We start from the raw sequence: 22,067 nt of genomic DNA, 5'->3' as shown, positions 1-22,067 counted from the left end.
CACTCCAGGAGTGGCAGAGCCTTCGACCCTATTGCAATCAAACTTATACTGTACCCTTTTTGAGTCCAAATTTCCAAGGTCCTGCTCGGAATTTTCAACTGGAACACTCCCTTACGTCAGATATCTAACTCAAAGCTTGCCTCCAAGTCCGAGTTTGTCCATCTTCAAGATATGACGTCAATCCAAAATGGCAACGTACACCGTGAACTTTAGTGAGAGCTGTAGTATTTACTGTTTATTAGTACGTCTGTCACATTAAATCAGTCGTACACACAGTACTGTCCAACCTCTGTCTGTGGACATGCTGCTATGGTGTTTCGATATGCAAAATACCACAGATTGCATTGTTATCAACTTCTGGTTGTTTTCCGATAGAGCAAACACAACAAAGGTTTTCCAGCAGGCATCCATTTTGATTTTCTGAATGTTGTGTGATGTCATTTTCAGCTCTGACATCCGAAGTAAATGGAAAGCAGCATAAAAAACAACCTCCCTAAATTAACAAGATCTGTAGACTCAATTCAAGCTTTTAAAAATCAACTAAAAACTCAGTTGTTCTGGAAGATGTTTAACCACCCCTTCTCTGTGCAGGTGCTCTGATGTTATTTGTTCAGGGTTTTCTTTTAGTATTTAGTATTTTTATTCTGGTTTATTGCTCCTTATTGTAATTCTGAGCTTTCTGTTTCCTATATTTATTTTTATTTAGTGTTTTATGTGGACATTATTTTGTATCCTATATTGTATATTCTCTGTTGTTCATTGGGCAAGGTGCTATATAAAAAAAATGTGTTTTTACTATATTGTTATAATTAGAAGTAACCAAGTGTGGGCTTATGTGTGTGTGTGCCAATAAGCTAAATATTAGCGACGCTCTTAGAACCAGCTGTTGTGACATATTTCATTGAACGTAAACCTGCCAAATTCATTTTATGTCAATGTTTTTCTCCTGTCAAGTTTATATTTGTCTTTCTGAACTACAAAAACTGCAGGAGAGAAACCACAAGAACATGCCTAGCCAGCAGGGACCGGCATGTTCGTGACACCAGATGGCTGTCCCTGCCTCCAAGTCGCCACTGGGGAAGGCAAGTCAAGTGAAAATGAAGACAGAGAGAAAAGAGAAAGAGGCAAAATCTTCAGTCTTCACGGCAACAAACAACATTCAAAATCTACAGAGACTGAGTTAATATGAACTATACATTTAGAGAGAAGAAGGCACACTGAGGGGACTTAAGCCACTCCTTTAGAGCCATGTCATTTTTTTACAGTTATGCTCAACAGCTAGAGATTTTTGTGTGGCGTCTCCCCTCACTTGTCAAGTATTATCATGGTGAAGGTCCACCCTTGATCTGTATGAACTCAGAACTATCTGTCATCTTCAGGCCATGTCACATTACATGTCACATTTATATAATTTTAGTGAGCCAAAGGCAGTCAGTGACGTGCCTCCATGAAGCCGGTCGCGTAATGTGACGTGCCCACCAATTCCCAGCTAGTCCATGACTCACTTTGACAAACCCCAACAGGTTTGATTTTTTCTTTATAGCTCTGTGTGCGTGAAAACTGACGAATAATGAATACTCATAAGGAATGTGGGAGTTTTGGACCTTACAAAGAGAAAAGAAGCTTGTTTGTCTGGTGCCTTGTGTTTTACATACAACAACAGAATGAGAAAAACAAAAAAAAAAAGGTCACAGATTGTGACGGAAGACGTCGTAACTGTTAACTCCATCAGGCAGAATGTTGTCGTGAAGTGATATGTTGCATATAAGTTGATAAATATTTTGTATGTCTTTATTTGTAGAATTTAATATATTACTTGTTATAATGTTTAGGAAGCAAGGAAAATGGAGAAACCGGGTTTGTTTTTCCTCCTCTACTCCCAAAACTTTAGGAATGCTGGTTTTTGTGACTGAATTGCTGGCCACCTGTGACAGAGGGCTAGTTTTATCGCTTAATGACTCGTATTTCCTTTCTTGGTTGTTTGTTTGAAGGATGCTGATAAGAAACAAAATTATATGAGGTGGGGGGCTGTGCCTGAATTATTCTATTGGTGAATGGCCTGGAAGGTGTGTGTGTATGTGAGTGTGTCAGGAGGCACACAGGGACAATAAGGAGAGAGGCTTTCAAAGCCCTGCTGTCTCTCTGCCATGTTGCATCCTGACAAAAGCAGATCAGATAATGACCTGAAGAAAGCAGGCTGCCCGGGCCTGTGCAGATGATGAGCTAACAAGACAAAATCAACTGCAACTATAAATTATCGGACAACCTGAAATTACAATTACACATCTAGCATTATTAGGTTGTATGGTCTTGGTTTACAAAGCCACATTCTATTTGCTAGTTATAATAAAAGTTATTACCTATAATACAGTACATACTCTAAAGTGTAGATCTTTCTCCTGCCTGTTCTTTCATTCAGTCTAATTGCCTGAGGTTATAGGGATAAAGAAGGGAAGGGGAGAGAAAGTGCTGAAGTGAAGTAATGTATCTGGTAAGTAATTTCATTGTGTTACACAATGACAATAAAGTGCTCGAACCTGAACTTGACTATGGGATTTGAGGCGTTTTGGTTAAGTCTACACAATAAAGAATATAAAGGGGGAAAAAAGGGTCACCATAGGACTCTACAAGACAAAACACTACGTTTTATTAAACACTATGTGGTGGCTCTGAGGCTAGGGATCTGCATTGGCAATCCGAAGGTTGCCGGTTCGAATCCCGTAAATGCCAATAGGGACTCAGCTCTGTTGGGCATTTGAGCAAGGCCCTTAACCTGCAATTGCTGAGTACTTTGAGAAGTGAGAAAAGCGCTATATAAATGCAAATATTGGCTTAATTGGCTTCAACAAAAATGGACGAGCACGGATATGCGAGAACGTAGGCATCATGTCCGGCAACAAGATTGGCAAGCCTAACACGCCCAACAACTAGAATATATCGAGTTAACCTGAAAACAGTTGTGTGAGAATATGAAGTTACTCTTATATAACATTCAGTATAATAAGTATAAATGGAACATCTGTGGAGATCTAATGATGATTGTACGTTTGCTTGGCTTGCAGCTCGATTACACCAAACCCTGTTTGTTTTTTGTGTTAGTGGGACAGTAGGGCCAAGAACATCCACTGTTTGAGCTTCTCCAGCCCTACAAATGCTGTTTCTGCTTGATTCTAGGGTGATTATGAGATAAGTTGAATCAGAGGGGGCACCAAGCGTGAAAGTATAGAACCCGATCCCTAACATTAAACAAAAAAATCAAGCATCTACAAAATGCTGTGTGGCACAGACTTCACCATCTACCAGCAAATAAACCTACCTACTGTATGTTGGTCTAGGCACGTGTCGGGAGCCAACCCTAAAAGGGACACGCACATTCAGTCATATTGGGCCCATTTAGAGTCACCAATTAATCCAATATGAAAATCCCTGCAAGGTCACACAAAGTTGAGACCGGAGGTTTAACTCCAACTGGCATGAGAAGTACATGAAAATGCCACACAAACAGTGACCAGGCCAGGAAACGAACTCGAGTCTCAAGAGCCTGTTAGCTGGACTATAAACTGCACCACTGAGCTGTCCTTGTCATTCAGCCAATATACCCTGAGTTCATCAGCTGCCAGTTACACAGCGTTGTACTAAGTGTGCAGGTGCAAATTGTTCACAATTTCATTTCTTTTCATATCTTTACGTTCTGATCCTCAAAGAGCAATGATTATAAATCATACTCTTCCTCTAAGGACCATATTTTATTAGAATAACCCAAAGAAACAGGAAGCCCATTTTAGATCATTAAACTAGATAAAAAATGAAGACAACTGCCTATAAAACAGTAATAAATGCAAATTGTTTAGAATCAAAACATGAGTGCTTGTTGAGCAGCACTTGGCCACTTTGTTTCAAATGATCTCATTTTCAAAATAAGTATCTGCCTATTTTATTTTCCCTCTGAAAGTTCACACACCAGCTGACATTTTAATACTTGAGATGGCTGATGCCACATGTGCTCTGTCAGATTTATTCCCCCACACATCTACAGATCGGCAGGTTCAAGACCTTTCGTCACATCATTTAAACCTTTCAGACTAATGTTTCCACACTGATTCGCTGCACTGCAGATGTTGGCACTAAACAAACTCACTTCAAAACCTGAGCCTCTCAGAGCAGTGGGGTTTGTGCAGAACCTTGTGAGGAGTTAAACCATGCCCCTTTCCACAGCACTGAACGACACTTTTGTTAAATGCCACAGCACACTTCAATGTTTCAGAATCCATACAGTTGCCACATATTATGGATTTTTACCAAGTACAACATCCATCCATTTTCTAAAATTGCTCAATTCAAGTTAAGCATCATGTGGCAGCATGAGGCGCACAGTGGGAAACAACTCTGGACTGGGAACCAGGCTATTGGAGGGCACGCTCATATACAGACCAGGCCTCACTCATGGTGAGCCAATTTAGGACTAACAATAAAAGTTTATGGAAAAAGGGAAGCTAATATGGAGCGTTAGCCTATGTGTGTTCCCCTCAGTGTCTGGTGTGGACACTTCTTGAGTTACTAAAACAGCGTTTGTGGGTGTCCATAGTGCAGCCAGGGGTTCGGGTGGGAGGTTGAATTTCTGAGCATTGGCCACTTGAAATATATAAATAGCACCCCTAGGTGCCCGGAATCGGTGCCCTTTGGGTATCAGAACCCTAATGGATTAGCTGAGTATGAAGGGAGGAAAATGGAATGCCTGAAGAAACACCCATGAAGAAGTAAAAAGCAAATGTCCATACTCGGGCCAAGGAGCAACAGCACTGGTACTTGAAGTTGACCTTCTCGAGGCCACAGGGCTAGTAACAGCACCTCCATGCTACCACCCAGAATGTGACAGAAAACACTAGGACTGCATATTTCTTGAGTATCTTTGAATGTACCCAGCATGGTGTACCTTAGGAGCCAGCCAAGAACTGAGCTGGTGACAAAAAACCAAGTGTGGACCTAAAAGAAACAGGAGATCATGTTGGTTTTAATTTTAGTTTACAGTGCTGCCAATTTATACATTGTAGCTGCTGGTAAATAAGGCAGGATCAAGCATGAGTCAAACACGTACCAAAAGAAATCCCTCAGTCCAAAAAAGGTTCGTTATTTTAGTGAAAATTCAAAGCAAACAGCCCACACAAGGATAGAAAAAAGTTGTTTCACACGTAGAATAAAAGGCAAAAAAAGGAAAAAAATGTTTCTTACTGTTAAACTTCAATTGTTTCTTTACTTAAGGATGAGTTATTTCTCTATGCTCTACGCCATGGGTCGGCAACCTACGACACGATTTTTAATGCCACTCTGATGTAATTGAAATATAGTTAAAAAAGTATATTTTAATTACAGCGCACGCATTCACGCCCTAACCTACGTTTTGCGCATGCGACTCACAGGTAAAGGGAAACCATGTGTTTAGTGCCGGCCATGGAACGTTAAAACAAACGTCTTGTTATTATTAAGTAATATACTGCCCTAAAATGACTAATAAAAGACAAAACTTGATAAAAATTTGACAAAACATTCTTTTCACATATGATCCTATGCATTTTAAAATTTCGAATGAGCAATAATACAAGATCCGGTTATTATAACCGGATCTAATATTATAAGTATATACTTTTGAAGCCCATTATAACCGGACCAATTTTGATACTATATCTAACAAAATTGGTAGAATTATGTTGGCACGCGGAATAACATTGTAACATAGGTTTAGCACGGCACTGCTGAAAGGTTGCCGATCCCTGCTCTACACTATGCTAAACGTACGGCTCTGCACATACAACTGAGCATGTTAAGGTACGGTTTGAAACTGTGTGCCTTCCATGGCTTACCACGGCAAGGGAGGTCAGTAACTGAGACTAATCTGTGGTCAGAAGGACAAGAAATAGTTACAATATACCAATTCAATTCAGCTTGTGGGGGTTATAAGGACCACCCATATGATATGCACTAATTTATAAGCAAACATTTAAGAAAATACTTCTACTAACTTCACATGACCTAAATAACTGGCAAATGGCTCTTACATACATTTTGACAAATATATTCCTTGTCAATATGATGGCTCTTTTTCAGAATTGTGCATCTGTTATTATGTTACTAGTATGCTGAATTAGCCATAACTTTTTAACAATCCACCATATCTAATACCACAATTAAAATCCCAATTCTGGCATTTAGGACAGGAACACCAGGCCATCAGAGGGCCTGCTCGGTCACACACTCACTCAGACAAGGCAAACTTAAACTTAAACTCCTCAAAGGTACGTGTTTGGCTCATTGAGGGAAAACCCAGGGACCTGACCCACATGTAAACTCCTCACCAACGGTGGCCAAGCTTGGATTCAAAGCATAAACTCTGTGAAGCAGAAACCCCTAATGTACTAGAAAAGTAAAAACATTTGCCTCTTTCCGTCGCTCTCATGGGGAGTTTTCATCTTGCCGGGCTTTTTCTCTTTCAGGATGCAGCAAATTGTGGCCTGAAGCAGCTGCCAGAGACTCCTGACTTTGGATCTGAGGACATAAGCCACTGAATTCTACTGCGCCCGACTGGCTGGGGGAACTCGTTCTGCCCTGAAACTTCACTACAAAGTTGCGTGGTGAGGCTTTGCTGAGAATTGAAGAATTTCCACAGCATGTTTTGCCGTGTCAAGTTTTTGAAAGAGGGTCTTAACTGAAATCTTTTGAGCACCACAGAGCTAGAGGGGCTACAACACATATGCATGTGTTACAACCTGCAAGTGATCATCCACAAGTGGAAATGTAACAGTCTGACCAGGGTTAGAAGTACAAAAAAGGAGCCGGCAGAGTTGCGCTCAAAAGACTAATGAGGCAGAGACTGTTATGATTTTCACGTTTTGAGCGTATTTGTTATCATGTTTGTGAATGTTTTTAGTTTGATCACATGTGATTACAGTACTACTCCATTTTATATGTTGTTTTGTGCTGCAATCACCGCCACTTTGTGGTTTTTCTGAGTAGACACATTTGACATCATGATGAGATAGGTATTTAAGATGGCAGCGCACTACACATGATATCTGATAAACTTCTTCTTGATAAACAAATCAAATCAGATAGGTGTTTGTAGTAGTTTCGTCTCCTATTCAGGGTATTTAATGATTCTTTGCCTGTTTGGCTCAACTACAAATCTGTCTAGCATTTTGGCTTAAAAATTTAATTTTGTTCTTTGGACACTTGTTCAATGAAAAACTTTGATTTTTTTTAGCTTCATTTTGTTTTTTAAAGTTCTTATTTAAAAGAGAAGACCAGAGACAAAATGACCCATTTGTCTGAAGTATGTAAGTGCCATGGTGGATGGACTGGCATCCCCACTCACATCTAAAGTAAATCTTTGCCCGGCCAATATGGAAGAACAACATGAGGTGGTGCATGTTGGCCGGGATGGTTATTGATTCATATGTCGGGATACAACTGCACTGAGGGATTCTGAACAATTCGTCTCCCAGAATGGGTTAGGCAATGCTCCTCTGGTTTGGCCCCAGTTTGGACAACCTTACAGTTGCCTGGTACTTGTAGTTTCAAAGAGTGGCCCTGTCAGGGTCCTTGGGTATATACCTTCCTGGTTCGGGAGGCTTCTGTATGACCTGGAGGTGCTACTGTTATGCAAACCCATGTCCCCAGGTCTATCATAAGAGGAAGGCATCTCGCTTCAAGAGTTGAGTCAGAGTCGGGACACAGAGGGCAAAACTCACTTGGAGGAGAGGAAGGAGGTCCTGTGAGGTGTGGACTTTGAAAAAAGAAGGTATCATGAATGAAAACAAAACATGTATTTACATCCAGGGGGTGTCTTGGTATGATTGTAACTGGGGTAGAGCCCCCTTGGAGGTCACAGGTACAAACAGTCAAAGTCACACATTCATTACGGACAAATTCTACAGCAAGACATACGTTTTATTTAAAGAACCCAATACATGGAGTATTGTGCTGTGCCATTTACTGTATATAGGGTCTTGTCATGATGTCACACATCATTCACATGAGGATGACAGGCACCATTGGCCAAATGCACACAAGATAGTGATCTTCCAAACAACAAAGCCAGAATTATAACAGGATGAACTTATACATGTAAAAGCAATGAGGCTCAAAGGACACAGCTAAGGTCCCTAATGGCTCAGTAAATCCAAAAGGGGAGCCTCATTTCAGTCTCACTACCCCTCTAGTATAACAGGCCAGGTTGTGCAACAGTAACTGGTTTACATTTTTGTCTGACACCGTTTTCCAAGGCGTCTTACAACATTTATGATACAAGTGGCTACATTTCTTTTTGATTTTCCAATTAGAGCACAGGCAGGTCATGCGACTTGCTCATGGCCACAAATTGGTGTCGGGAGTGGGATCTGAACCCAAAACCTCAGGGTTTGAAGTCCAAAGCCTTAACCACTACACCACACTGACTATTGACTGCTTAAAAAAAAAACTTTACCAGCAATTTGGTGGCATTTCTTCATTCCTTTCTAGAACACTTCTGTATGTATGGCTTCTGTACAAGTACATTAAAATTAAGGAGCACAGGTAGTACCACAAATCATCAAATACGTAGAATTCTGAATTTGGTCACACACCAGTCTGTAAATCTCTTAGAAGGCAGGTTATTTTACCTAGTTCTCCCGTATCCTGCAGCCCTCCGAACCTTTGCATGGCTTTAATAGCGTTAGTCAGAGCCTCCTTTGTCTGTAGTTGCCCAGTAGCAGGGTCCGGGGGTGGAAGGTAGCCAAATTTGCTCAACCAGTCCTAAAAAAACAACCACATAAAATGAGTCATTAATGACTCCAAGATGAGAATGGTACACAGCCTACTCAGTGTGTGCTACGGGTAATAAAAAAATAATAATAATAATAAAACCATGGATAAAAAAATCAACGGATGGCTCACAGCAGCAAGGAAAAACACGTTTTAAGAGGATAAACTCTGGCATATGATGGTGCTTGAGGCAGATTAAAAGCAGAGTCGGGTTTGAGGATGCTCCTGTGGCATGACGTGACATGTGCTAGTGCGGCCTGCACAGGCAGACCCCAAAGCACCTCAGAGTTAATGTCTAAAGGAGCAGATTGACTGAGTTTTCAACCAACAAGTGTGCCATGAACATCAATGGCCCCCCTAAGTGCCTGAGCGCTATCCAGTAATGATGGGTCTGCTGCACTGGGTATTGTAAATTGCTTTATTGTTTACTTGTACTCTTTTGTTTAATGGAATTTTCTTTCTCTCTCGGTCTTTCTGTTACTGTTAGAACAGGTATGAATAAGAATTCCAGGGCTCCAGTGGTTATAAAAACGGTCATTAATATCACAAGTTCAGAGTACAGTGGGATTCTTACTAATCAACATCCAACATGTCGCCGCTCTCCACCACCATGATTAGTACCACATGTACGTCAATAGCGATGCACTGCTAAATTTCCCTTTATTCTGCATTGTATATGCCTGTGACTTTACAGTTCTGTTATGATTGTAGGCCAAAGAAAACCATGAAAAACCTGAAGTTCAAGGTGTTTAAAAGTCAGTTAAAGGTGTAAGTGTGACCCACCAGCAGGGCCGGCAAAATAGGTGTCATTTAGTTAACTGCGATCAGCAACCGATCTAGCACCAGAGCATTCTGGGTGTGCAGCCAGGTGCCTATGATGAGAAGGGACCCTTTAACCAATCACTGCTCCCCAATCAAACAATCAAGCGTATGTGAGCCAAAATCATCAGGGGGAAAGCACACCAACCTTTGATATGACCTCCATGTACGAGTCAAAGTGGACAACCACACAACCAATTACCTTCAAGACTCTGTGTTTGGGGCGCGACATTTCCACTTTTGCCAGCTAGAGCCGGCCCTGTCTACCAGACTTATAAAAGAAAGTGCAAGTCCACTAAAGGGTGGCTTTGTGCAGATTCACGTACATGGGCTGGACTCCGCAGTTAGGAGACTTGGGTTCACTTCCCGGGTCCTCCCTGCGTGGAGTTTGCATGTTCTCCCCGTGTCTGCGTGGGTTTCCTCCGGGTACTCCGGTTTTCTCCCACAATCCAAAGACTTGCAGGTTAGGTGCACTGGCGATCCTAAATTGTCCCAAGTGTGTGCTGGGTGTGTGGGTGTGCTTTGCGGTGGGCTGGCTGGTTTGTTTCCTGCCTTGTGCCCTGTGTTGGCTGGGATTGGCTCCAGCAGACCCCCGTGACCCTGTAGTTAGGATATAGCGGGTTGGATAATGGATGGATGGACTCCAAACCTGGTCAGTTTTTACGTATGTGGCTCATTGTCTTTGTAAATGTCCCCCACATGCTAAGATGCAATCTAAAGCTTATGTCACATTACGAGACTTTTCAAACGATTTTCAGTCATAGCTGTCCTTTACATTATCTTAGCAAGTCGTAGGAAGTCAGCGCCATACGTAAGCGAATGTGACAAGCCCAGCCACTCACTCCTGTTAGTGTACAACTTTCAACGACAAATTCAAATAGGCTTCACTTTCTCTTTAGTCGCAGAGGTGAGCTTGTGTGCATGACGGCCGACAACCGATGAATGTTCAACGGGAAGTATGCAGCGGTGATGAATAAGGAACGAGGGTATTTTGAATCTTTCAAACAGAACAGAACAGTCTTGTGTGTGGCCCACTGGGGGCTCGGAGGTCTTGTGGCCTCAGAAACCCTGCAGATTTTGTTTTTTTTTTTTCAACAGCCCTGTGGAGTTTTGTTTTTTCGGTCCTCCTGACCATCAGATCTTACTTTATTCTTTGTTACTCAGTATTGCCTAATCTTATTTTTATATTTTTATTTTTTTATAAACTTTTCTTTCTTCATCTTGTAAAGCACTTTGAGTTACGCCATTTGTATGAAAACGTGCCATATAAATAAATACTGTTGTTGTTACACACAGAAACAGAATGGAAAAAAGAAAAGAAACGGCCGAAAATGCGGCAGAACTCACCGTACCTGTTAACCCTTCGTACAGCTCTGGCTCCGTCAGGCGGCCCATTATTAGCTGACAGGAAAAGGGGCCTGGAAAGTTATCACACAGTCACTAAATATGACACGGCTGAGTAAATTGATAAGCTCCGGCGATGCGAGCAGCAGCTGCAGTCGCCAAAGCTGATATACCCCGTTAAAAGAAGCCACGTATTGTGACATTGACTTTAGGTGAATTGATGCAGCAGGATTAAGTGTGCCCTGCACTCAGCCCTACGCTGCCATGATAGGCTCAAGCTTGCCGTTACCCCGCCACAGAAAAAAAATGAAACCAGAAAATAAAGAAATGGATGGAAACAAAAGGAAAATAAAACTTGAACTTTAAAATGTTAGTGGATATAGCACAGGCAAAGATTTAAAAACTCCTGGCGGAGTAAACAATATAATAAGTTATGGATCACTACAGATAACATCAGGATGGTCAATTACCCCAAATGTCGTCTGGGCCAGGACATAACTAATATTTTTTCTTCAATAATCAAGTCTGAGTGTGTGTGATGTGAACTTTTCATTCCTATATTTGCTGTTACGTGCATTCAGTAACAATAATCAGAGTCTTGTAGTGATTTATACACAAGCAGAGGGAAACGCCACTCCCCACACAGTGAAAGAATTAAGCAGGCATGGCAGCGTAACAAGATGGACACGGCAAGCGTGGCTCAGTGCGGATAGCAGCTTTGTAACAGAGAGAAGATGGACATTTAGTTTAATGTTTTGTTTTCTTCAAGCTTGTAACCAGTGAGAACAGAGAACTGAAGCGTCAAGGGTCCCGGAGTCTTGACCCCGTTTCTCTTTCTTGAAAGCCATGAATGTCAGGATTCACAATGTAGCCCTGAAGGCAATTAAATGCATAATTTGGTTTCAAGGCTGAGGATTGTAAAGGATGCTTTTCTTTCCCGGAGACACGGCTGAGACAGCGTGCTGCAGTTTTGTGTTTGTATCTGTAGAAAATTATGGGAATAGCTCTTTGGAACAAGATATATTTTACAATTAAAGTTTATTGGCTACGAGGCAACGCATTCAGATTTGTGTGTTGTTTTCCACTTCAATCACCGATTAGCGTTAATCTTATAAGCAATTAAATAAGGGCGGCATTAGCGTGCATCTGCAAGAGATAAAAATAGGTGAAAATTAATTCCACGTTGAAAAACATGAGACGTACATCGACAACGTAATATGTTTTACTGTTGAGCCTTCAGTGGAGTAATGAACTCAGAAAGCAGAGGGACGGTGAAGGGGGGTACAAAATCATAAGGGACGCATAAAGGAGAACAGCAGCGGGTGACGTCCTGACGTGAGTTAAAGGCGACCACTGTTGGGCACTGGACCCTCCTATGTGTAATAAGACCCTCACAAAGAGGTTATTCATCTCATTGTAAGGTGCCAAGATGATTTGTGAGTGACAGAGCTCCATCTTGGTCTTTATCGTAGTCTTTTCCTGAAATTTGAAATGTTGACAGACACAACTAAGGCACATGAGGATATTTTAGTGTGACACACTGCACAGAAACAAAGAACCAATTTATCGATGCTTTGCAATTGTTACTAAGACCAGATGAGGCCTTTGTTAAAGTCTTATTACACAACAGTAAGTGACGAAGTACTGTAGAACCTAATATTAAGCGTTACATCACTGTTGTAGCGTGATTTTTGTGACATCTCTGCATTGTCATTTTGAAGATTTGTTTAATGTATGGTGTAGTGGTTAAGACTTGGGACTTCAAATCCTGAGGTTGTGGGTACAAATCCTGCTACTGACACTGTGAGACCCTGAGGAAGTCACTTCATCCACCAGTGCTCCAATTGGAGAGTTGAAATAAATTGTATCATAAATGTTGCAAGTCGCCTCGGATAAAGGCGTCAGCCAAATAAGTAAATGTATTTCTGGATTTCATGGGTGCTGCCATTGCTTCTGTATCATTGCTATAATGCTGTGAGAGGTTGCTAGGCACACTCAGGGGTTTTTTGGGCTCCATGTTAGTTTTGTACAGTTTTCTTTTTGTCTTCTCTATAATGTGTTTCAGCCTGCCATGTGGTTTCCTGACGTCTGTTCCTAGCTGTGACCCAGGGTCACTGTGCAACGCGTCACATCAGCAGTCTTCCACAATAAAATGAACATTTCAATTTAGTTTTTTGGAACAGTAAGCGTGAAGAAAAAGAAATTTAGTGCACCGCTACAGTGAAAGGCACCCATGAAGAACTCATTGGTAGCCAATGAATAATAGGAGCCACTGTTAGGAAGAGCTTATAGTTCTTGTAGCTTTGGTGCCATTTCTCCCGTAACGTACCTCTGATTTGGTTTTTATGGTTTTGCTCATTGTTTGCATGTTCTCCCAGTTACCTCCTGGTACTCTGGTTTCCTCCCACAGTCCAAAGACTTGCAGGTTAGGTGCACTGGCGAGTCTAAATTGTCCCTAGTGTGTGTGTGTGTGTGCCCTGCGGGGTTTGTTTACTGCCTTGCGCCCTGTGTTGGCTGGGATTGGCTTCAGCAGACCCCCGTGACCCTGTAGTTATGGATCTAGCGGGTTGGAAAATGGATGGTTGGGTTTTGCTCATTCACTTTGTAGTTCAACAATGACTTTCAGTTAGTACTTTAATTTTGATCTGTGAGATGTTTTGCGATCCCCATTCGTGTTTGTAGTTTTATTGATTCCATGTAACTTTAAACTGCTGTATGGAGGTGGCTGAGTGAGAGGAGAGCTCAGGTGGCACCACCACAACGCACTCCACTTGCATTGCTTACCATCAGTCCCTGCGCGAACAGTCAGGGGAGTTCTTCGCTTGTCATGATAAGGGCTGAATTTTAGGGTCCTAGTGAGATATACCACATTAGATGCCATTTCGCGAAACTCATTTGGTTCACATTTCATGTTTCTAGGGGCGCAGTCTCTGAGGTTGTAACCTCGAGTTCATCTGCATGATGGGATAAAAGGTCAAAGTAAGCACCAAGCTTTATCTGATCTGTGGGATAAATCCTTAACAAACAAAGCTGCCAGTTGATCTAAGTGTCTGCCCTGGTTTGGACTTCTTGCCTCTCATTTAAGCATCGGATGCTTCGTTTATATTTAATTTCTTTTGTTTTTCATGCCTTTCCCGGTTTGTCTCTTTTTCTTACCGAAAATCTTTAGCTTATGCTTTAGAGAATCTGCATCTTTGTAATTCAGATGTCGTGCGTTTTTAGCTAACCACCAGCGACAGCCACAAGAGAGGCACCATATAAATACAATGTATTATTATTATTATTAAAATGTGCAACCTGGGAAGGTACATGGTGTGATTTCAAGACAAAACACATCATCATTAAGGTAATGTCAACTCTCATCCTAACTGGATGCAACAAGTGAGCAATGCACATGCCATGTTCCATTCAACATCACTGCAGCCATGATTTATAAAACGGCTGTTGGGCTTTAAAGCACACAAGAATATCAAAAATTGTGAGGCCTTCAAAACTCCAAACAGCAGGGGCTAGTCCCCACTTGCCTACCCATGTAAAGTTCACTCTGAGGCAGCCTGAGCACTTACTCCACTGGCTGGTGTCGACCGATGCTGGGCCAAATGCGAACCTGGCTTCATAAGTACAAAAATAATGGCAAAGTCACAAAAAATATATTCAAAATGCCTGACAAGGAAGGAGATTACCTTCAACCCCTAGCTTGTGTAAGACAAAGGAAAAATAAGAATCTTTATCAAAGACAGATTTATTGATGAGAATAGGAAAAGATAACAAAACACTCAAAAAATATCTCAAGACGAATGGCGTTGCCTGAAAGCCAATCCATAGCGACCAAAGTAACAACACAGAAATCAAAATCTAGCGACAAGCTAAAATTCAAAAGAGGGGCAGGCCATAACAAAAGGCCTCAAATTTGTGAAAACTTAGGGAAGACTCATGAGAGACTTGTGCTCGAGCGAAACAAGAAAACGGATGTGGGAAGACGTTTTCTGGCTAAGAATCCTTGTTTGCTTTTGAGCAGCGATTGCTTGGAGTTACTCTACGAAAAACATTTGGTCATCTCTGCTGCTCTTATAAATAACACCTAGTCCAATCAGACACTCCATCAGCCCAAAGTGAACGTGATGTTAAGTAGCAGTCGCATGATGGCAGGGGCAGTGGAAATAAGAAGGGGAGCTCAGATCCCCCGTTGATTGATGAACCTTTATGTCTCTGCAATCGCCCCCATTCTTAGTTCCCCCAGTGTTTTATGTTCTAGAGTATTCTTGTGATCCTGACTTTTTTCAATTTATTTATTTATTTTCATTTCTAGTGATTCAGATACTTTTGACAGTTGTACCAAATGTGTGCCTGGGGATCACATTCCTGACTCTGCTGAGACTAGAGGGGGCTCTCACGCTAACGGTTTCTTCCTTTCCACCCACAGCCCAGAGAAGCCACCTGACCGCAGCTCTGGACACCTAACGGTCCCAGAGGAGGTCATCAGCATTCTGGGCCTGAAACTTCGCCTAGAGCAAAAAAACTGACCCTCCATACGAAGAACCCTGTTTTTGTTGAGCCGGCCAAAACGCTGTGATTTTCTGTTACTAGTGCCACCCATCACAGTTTTTGTTTGTTATTTTGACACTGGGTTGGTACCCCAACATTTGGAAGCGGCTCATGCAATTCTGTCCACTCGGTCACACTGTGTTTTCTGGCCTCTTGCCTGTCATTTGGATTACTGTTGATGGATTATGGATTTTCAAAAAAAAGACAGATCATTTTCTAATAACAGGTTTGTCACAGCTTTTAAACCGTCAGCTCATCCAGGTTTGCTTTCACTGTGCTGTAGGTCTGCACTGCCAACTGCACGCCACTCTGCAGGCCGCCAACTGGGCATCTCATGACGTGGAGAATGTGCTGGCGGGCGGTGCTGAGTGACCTCCTGCCAAAGTGGGCGCAGCAGACTGGCACATGCCTGCAACTGAGAAGGTGTGAGTATGAAGGCTGGGTGGGAAATGAATATGAGGAACAATGAATTAATGAGCAAAGAATAACCCTAATTTAAAAAAAAACAAAACAAAAACAACAAAGGATGAAATAGAGTGGCACGACCATTACTGTACATAATCTGAAATATGGTGGTCAAATATTTACAAGCAAAAGGTCCTAACCGTTAATAAGATAAGATTCAGTAACCCTAACTAAAATAAAATGGCTAACAACATACATGAAAGCCTCTCAGTAGCTTTTTAATCCAAAAACTTGGACACCTGATGATGGATGATAACAAATTAAAAAGTCTCCGCATGCTGGCATCCTAACCGGCAAAATGTCATGCCACTGACTAACCCGCTTAATCCAGACGAGGGTCACTGGATGGAGGGGATGGGGGGCTGTAGCCTATCTCAGCTAGCATAGGCCACAAGGCAGGAACAAACCCTGGACGGGGGCGTCAGTCCATCGCAGGCAAACTCACACACACACTTAACCAATTTATCATTGCCAGTTCACCTACCCAGCATGTCTTTGGACTGTGGGAGGAAACCTGAGCACCTGGAGGACACCCACACAGACACGGGGAGAACATGCAGGGAGGACCAGGGACGTGCTACTGCTGAGCCACCATGCTGCCCATATTCTTATTTTGTTAATTTAAATTTACCGAATACATATTTGTAGCTCTTTTCTTGTGCATGCTGCCCTTTCCATACATTTTAATTCATATTATGGACTACACATGTGATTTAGTTAGACAGCATAGGCAGTGCTTCATAATTAGAGAATATCAGACCAGTTTTTGATTTTCATGCGCTGTCACCGCGTCACCATGCCAGCCTTCATATCTAAATGAAGAAACAAAATAGCATTGTGTAAAGATGGTAAAAAATAATAATCATTTAATAATTAACATTTACTAAAATACTAACAATTAACATTCCCAAAAGTGAGAGGCAGCCATTACAAAAGGCTAACAGTGATGTTAACGGGGCATTCAGTGGTGGAGGAATGTGTCACCCAGGTTAAATTCTTTTTCTTTTTTTTGTTTGTTTTCGAGGGCAGTCAGGACAGATGTGACACGTCTTTGTGGCTATGATCCACAGAAATGAAATGTGACATCGCAGGCTTGGATAGAAAAGTCTTTGATCCTCGCAGCTCTAATATGGAAGACCAGTCTGAGGAGAAATCTAAACTCGACATCCGAGCACAACAGGCACAGGTTCTTCATAATAGAAAAAGAGGACATAGGCTCTACATTACAGAAATGGCGAAAATATAAAATGTACTAGTAAGAAAGAAACTCAATTTCAAGATATGTAGAAAAGTAAAACATAAAGGGTTTGTTCTGCATCGGAATAATGATCCAAACCTCTGAGCTTGAATGAGAATGTGGAGCGTGTCCATTCAGCAGTGACGACATGTGCCAGTGCCCTGAGCTGTGCAAAGACCACCATCCACTTGAGAATATGGCAAATATAACAGACAATATAAATTTTCAATTAAAGAAAAATATGCCTTTGGTCAGGAAAAGGCTTAAGACGCCCCAGGGGGTGCCATTAACCTCTTTCAGACTTAGCAGGGGGCAAGTGCCGGCCTCAAACTCTGAAAAGTCCTACGTCTGTACACACTTATTAAAGTAGATAAATCTAATAATATCAAGACAAATTATGAGCCAACTCCATAATGTTTTAATATAAGGGGACAAAAGAACTACAGAGAATTAAAAACATGAGACAGGGTTACACACAGATGGCATCTGGAGAGGCGAGTTAGAGGCCTGCTTGCCCCGGTAAGAGTGAAGTAATGTGAAGAGGCAGCCTTAGGGGGATCTGCAGGGGGATCCATGAGCAGGGTGAAGCTGGTTGGCTACCAGAGGAGGCTTATTTTAGGGTAGGCCACCAATAGAGGCTGCTATTAAATTAAACTGGGTGGCATCGGCGGGCCCTGGAATAAATTGAAAGGGTCCTGCTGCAGGTTTTAAAGGGCATCAGCAATTCTGATTATCCCTGCCTTGTGTTCATTTTGAATAAAGAACAGTTCTGGCAAGAACGAGAAGGAAGTGGTTCTGGTCCCACTTGTTGTATCTTATTTGGGGTAACACACTGCCAGGGGCCTTTCAAAACTCTCTGAGGTTGGACATTTGATATATACTATACAACCGCAACAGCATAAAAACATTTTTTTTTTAAGTTTAGGTGCTAAAAATGAGCATCTGGACTGGCAGACACACAGATGATGCCCCCGACACAGCAGTTCAGACGTGTTAAATGCCTTTCAAATCTGCCCTCTGCACTTTATATATTGCTAGAATTGCACACATTAGAGCTCATTATTAAACATAACAATAAAAGAGAGCACTTTCCAGATGGAGCTTCAGAAATGCAAATGTTAAAACACACCATGGAAATAAGAAAAAAAAAAATCATTCAAAGTATTTTATGAAAGTAAAGAGATCAGTAAGTTGATGCATCTAAATTAAGCATAAAAAACTCACACAGGTGTCTCAGGATTAAAAGAATATAAAGCACTAATTAAGCTGATTATTTTATTGCTTCACAATGTTGTGCAAGACCACCTTTGGGATGATTAACGCTAACGCTAGAAGGAGACGGGTAAGCTGGAAAGGCAGAAGTAGAATTCCCACCAGGTCAGAAGACCCTAAGGTGGAGAACTGTGTGACAGGCAGCCGCAGCCATTACCTGGCCGGGACGGCAGCTGGACGGAAGGACTGGTGGGGAGAGAGCATCCATAAGGCACTACCTTCCTCGGGACGCCATAGGATAGCCCTCCTGGGCGGCTGTGGCACCACAGATTCCCGCAGGGCACGCTGGGAGTTAGAGATTGGCACAACCCTGTTGGGTTCTGTGGGGGCCGCCAGGGGGAGCTGCAGAACCCTACTTTGGGGTTCCATCAGACCTGGGAGTAGTTCCAGTTAACCCTGATGAGCCACCAGGAGCACTCCCAGGTGTAACAGTCAACTCCAGTCAAGGAGCCAGAGTTGGGAGGAGGAGTGGTGGCGAAGAAGAGAAAGACTGTGCTGCTGGGTGCTTGTATTGTACTGTTGTGGGGAGCGAGGGAGCAGAATTGTTGTGATGTGAAATTTTGCATACAAGTTGATAAATATTTTGTATATCCATCCATCCAACCATCCATTGTCCAACCCGCTGAATCCGAACACAGGGTCACGAGGGTCTGCTGGAGCCAATCCCAGCCAACACAGGGCACAAGGCAGGAAACAATCCTGGGCAGGGTGCCAACCCACCGCAGGACCCACACAAACACACCCACACACCAAGCACACACTAGGGCCAATTTAGAATTGCCAATCCACCTAACCTGCATGTCTTTGGAATGTGGGAGGAAACCGGAGCGCCCGGAGGAAACCCACGCAGACACGGGGAGAACAGGCAAACTCCACGCAGGGAGGACCCGGGAATCGAACCCAGGTCCCCAGATCTCCCAACTGCGAGGCAGCAGCGCTACCCACTGCGCCACCGTGCCGCCCATATTTTGTATATCTTTATTTGTAACTTAGACAAAACAATGTAATATTAGTGTTACATTATTGATAATAACAGCAATGATTTTTTGGTTAAGAACCCCTTCCCCCCTTTTAGGACTGAGTCTCCTTGTAATTTTACAACAGGGCTGGGTGAAGTGCCTCAAACAAGTCTGACTAATATTTCTCTGCTGAAGTCTCTCAGTCTACCCCCACAGGAAAGCCAGGCTGCCAAGCTTTACCTTAACATATGGTTTGGAGAGCAGGTGTGAAGGTATTCTCTCCCCACATTGGTCTGAAGTATGGCTGTTTGGAACTGTCTTGTATCAGAAGCCTTTAAGTACCACGACGCCCTATTGGCTCTAGGGGTTGGACAGAAAACCTATAAATCTGCTTGCTTTACCTCACCCTCTCTCTCTTACCAAACTGATGAAAGACCATCTCACACACACCATGAACTGAAAAGGACAACACAATGAAGAGCACAGCTCGACAGCCATATTGAGACAGGCATGCGGCCTGTCCTGAAGAAAGCTGACCACAAATGATGCCTTAACTAGAGACATTTAAGTAACTACAAGTCTGTGTGCCACCTGAAACTACACATCACCATTTATCTATGTTTAATGTTACTTGCATTTATATTCTGCCTTGTTGTCAATGCCTGTTGTATGTTCCTTGTGTTTTTTGGTTGGTTCTTCAAGTGACGGGACCACTTGCTAATATCTGCCTTACAAGCCCTATAAGTATGGAGGGTCTCCCATAGTTCCCATAGTGCTAAGAAGTTTTTGACGAGTTTCTGTGTGTTTGCTGAGGATTTTGTGACCTTCAGCTTTGGTACTGTGATTTGTTACTTTGATCACTTGGATTGCCTGTTGTTGCAGGTAACTCCATTTTGCCTGCTATGCTCTATGGAGCTTCATTCTTGTGCTACAGAACATTTTAGATAGATAGATCTTCAGCTCTCTCTGGATCGGTCGCAGCTAAGTGTGAAGCGGCTGGGATGGTAATCAGCACCTCCAAATCCGAGACCATGGTCCTCAGCCGGAAAAGGATGGAGTGCCCTCTCAGGATCCTGCCCCAAGTGGAGGAGTTCAAGTATCTCGGGACCTTGTTCACGAGTGAGGGAAGAATGGAGCGTGAGATCGACAGGCGGATTGGTGTGGCATCCACAGTAATGCGGGCTCTGCATCGGTCTGTGTGAAGTTCTATTGAGATGGCATCCTCTGTAGATCTGTTCCTCCTGTAGGCAAACTGATGGTTGTCAAATCCAGCAGGGATGGCATCCTTGATGTACTTTAGGAGGATTCTCTCAAAGCACTTCATTATTACTGGGGTCAGAGCAACAGAACGGTAATCATTGAGGCAGGTGGCCGCTGATTTTTTGGGCACTGGCACAATAGTGGAGGATTTGAGGCAGACAGGGACCATTGCAAGTTGTAGAGTAAGGTTGAAAATGTCCAGAAAGACTCCTGTCAATTAATCAGCACATTTTGGTTAACAATGAGACTTTTATATTTTGAAGATCGTCTATTTACGCTGTTATTAAGCTGGGTTTTGATGGACTTAGCCCTCAAGTGTACATTTTTGGAAGTGATTTTTGGGACTCCCAGTTATAACAATGCGACTCTGTAATAAGACCCGATTACTCTCTCTGCTAGTAACTCTGAGGATGTTGACTGGTTTGTATTCACAGCTCTATTTTTCTGTCTCTCTTTCTCTCTCTCTCATCTCCTTGGCCTTGTACCAAATAGTTTTCTTTCTAAAGCAGAACAAACGGCAAGCAATCTATTTACGATAACAATAAGGTCAGTGTTAACGTACAGTGCAGAGACACCGGCAACAGAGAAAAGAGAAGAAGAGGAGCCTAATAGAACTGTAGTGAGAGTGATGAGAGGTGCGCTTTGGTCGGCTCACCTAGAGGCAAAATGAGGAGTGAAGAGATTAGGGGTAGGGTAGGAAATAGTAAGATGAGGGAGAAAGTTAGAACTGCTAGACTGAAGTGGTATGCGCATGTGATAAGGAGAAATGGTGGGGAGATAACTGAAAGAGGACCTGTCACGGGCTGAGAGGCGTCCAAGCGAGGCAGGGATTATGTGTGGGGTGTGAAGAAGAAGGGCGAGAAGGTTCGGCAAAGACGAAGGAGACTCATTGAGGCAACCGACTTGTAAAAATGATAATTGGCAGGTCTTATGATTGCAGAGTCTTTGTAAATTTTTAATGGGCATTTTTTGGCAAACCTGGTTTTTAATTCTTATTTTGAAATGTAGGGAATTCAAATTCATTTTCTTATGAAATGCACGTTTGAGCCTGGTTACATTTATTTATTGTAAACTTCACCATGCTGCCAGTTTGTTTTCGCTGTGGTAAATAATACAGCCTGAGTCAAGGCAGAGTTTTGCCTCCCTTACCCACCATGCATTTTTCAGGGTTTCTCTCTGTTGTGTGGCAGTTCTGCTTATTCTGAGACTTTTAGTCTTTAGGGACTTTCAAAGCCAACATCCCCTTTTAAGGGCTTGGAAGTTGTCAGGGGCAAGCAGATCTGAAGTGGGCCTCTTCTGGGCTGGCCTGGGGAGGCTCCTGGCCTGCTTTTTGGTCATTTTGGAGGCTTAAAACCCCTTTTTGTTATATTTAT

General features: G+C 42.6%; 1 protein-coding gene across 2 annotated transcripts in view; it reads right to left on the bottom strand.

Annotated features, from left to right (window-relative positions):
* Positions 1 to 22,067, bottom strand: part of mmp17a (matrix metallopeptidase 17a) — a 180,371-nt gene that overhangs the window by 46,790 nt on the left and 111,514 nt on the right. Inside the window, exon 2 of one of the 2 annotated variants that reach the window (XM_051921389.1) lies at positions 8,652 to 8,784. The exons of the other annotated variant lie outside the window; for it this stretch is intronic. Within the exon in view, the coding sequence (XP_051777349.1) occupies positions 8,652 to 8,784 (133 nt within the window). The remainder of the gene's footprint in view (positions 1 to 8,651; positions 8,785 to 22,067) is intronic. 2 annotated transcript variants of the gene reach the window in all.

The sequence above is a fragment of the Erpetoichthys calabaricus genome, chromosome 18 (genome assembly GCF_900747795.2).
Source record: "Erpetoichthys calabaricus chromosome 18, fErpCal1.3, whole genome shotgun sequence".
NCBI lineage: Eukaryota > Metazoa > Chordata > Cladistia > Polypteriformes > Polypteridae > Erpetoichthys > Erpetoichthys calabaricus.
This window is presented reverse-complemented; position numbering and strand designations above follow the sequence as displayed.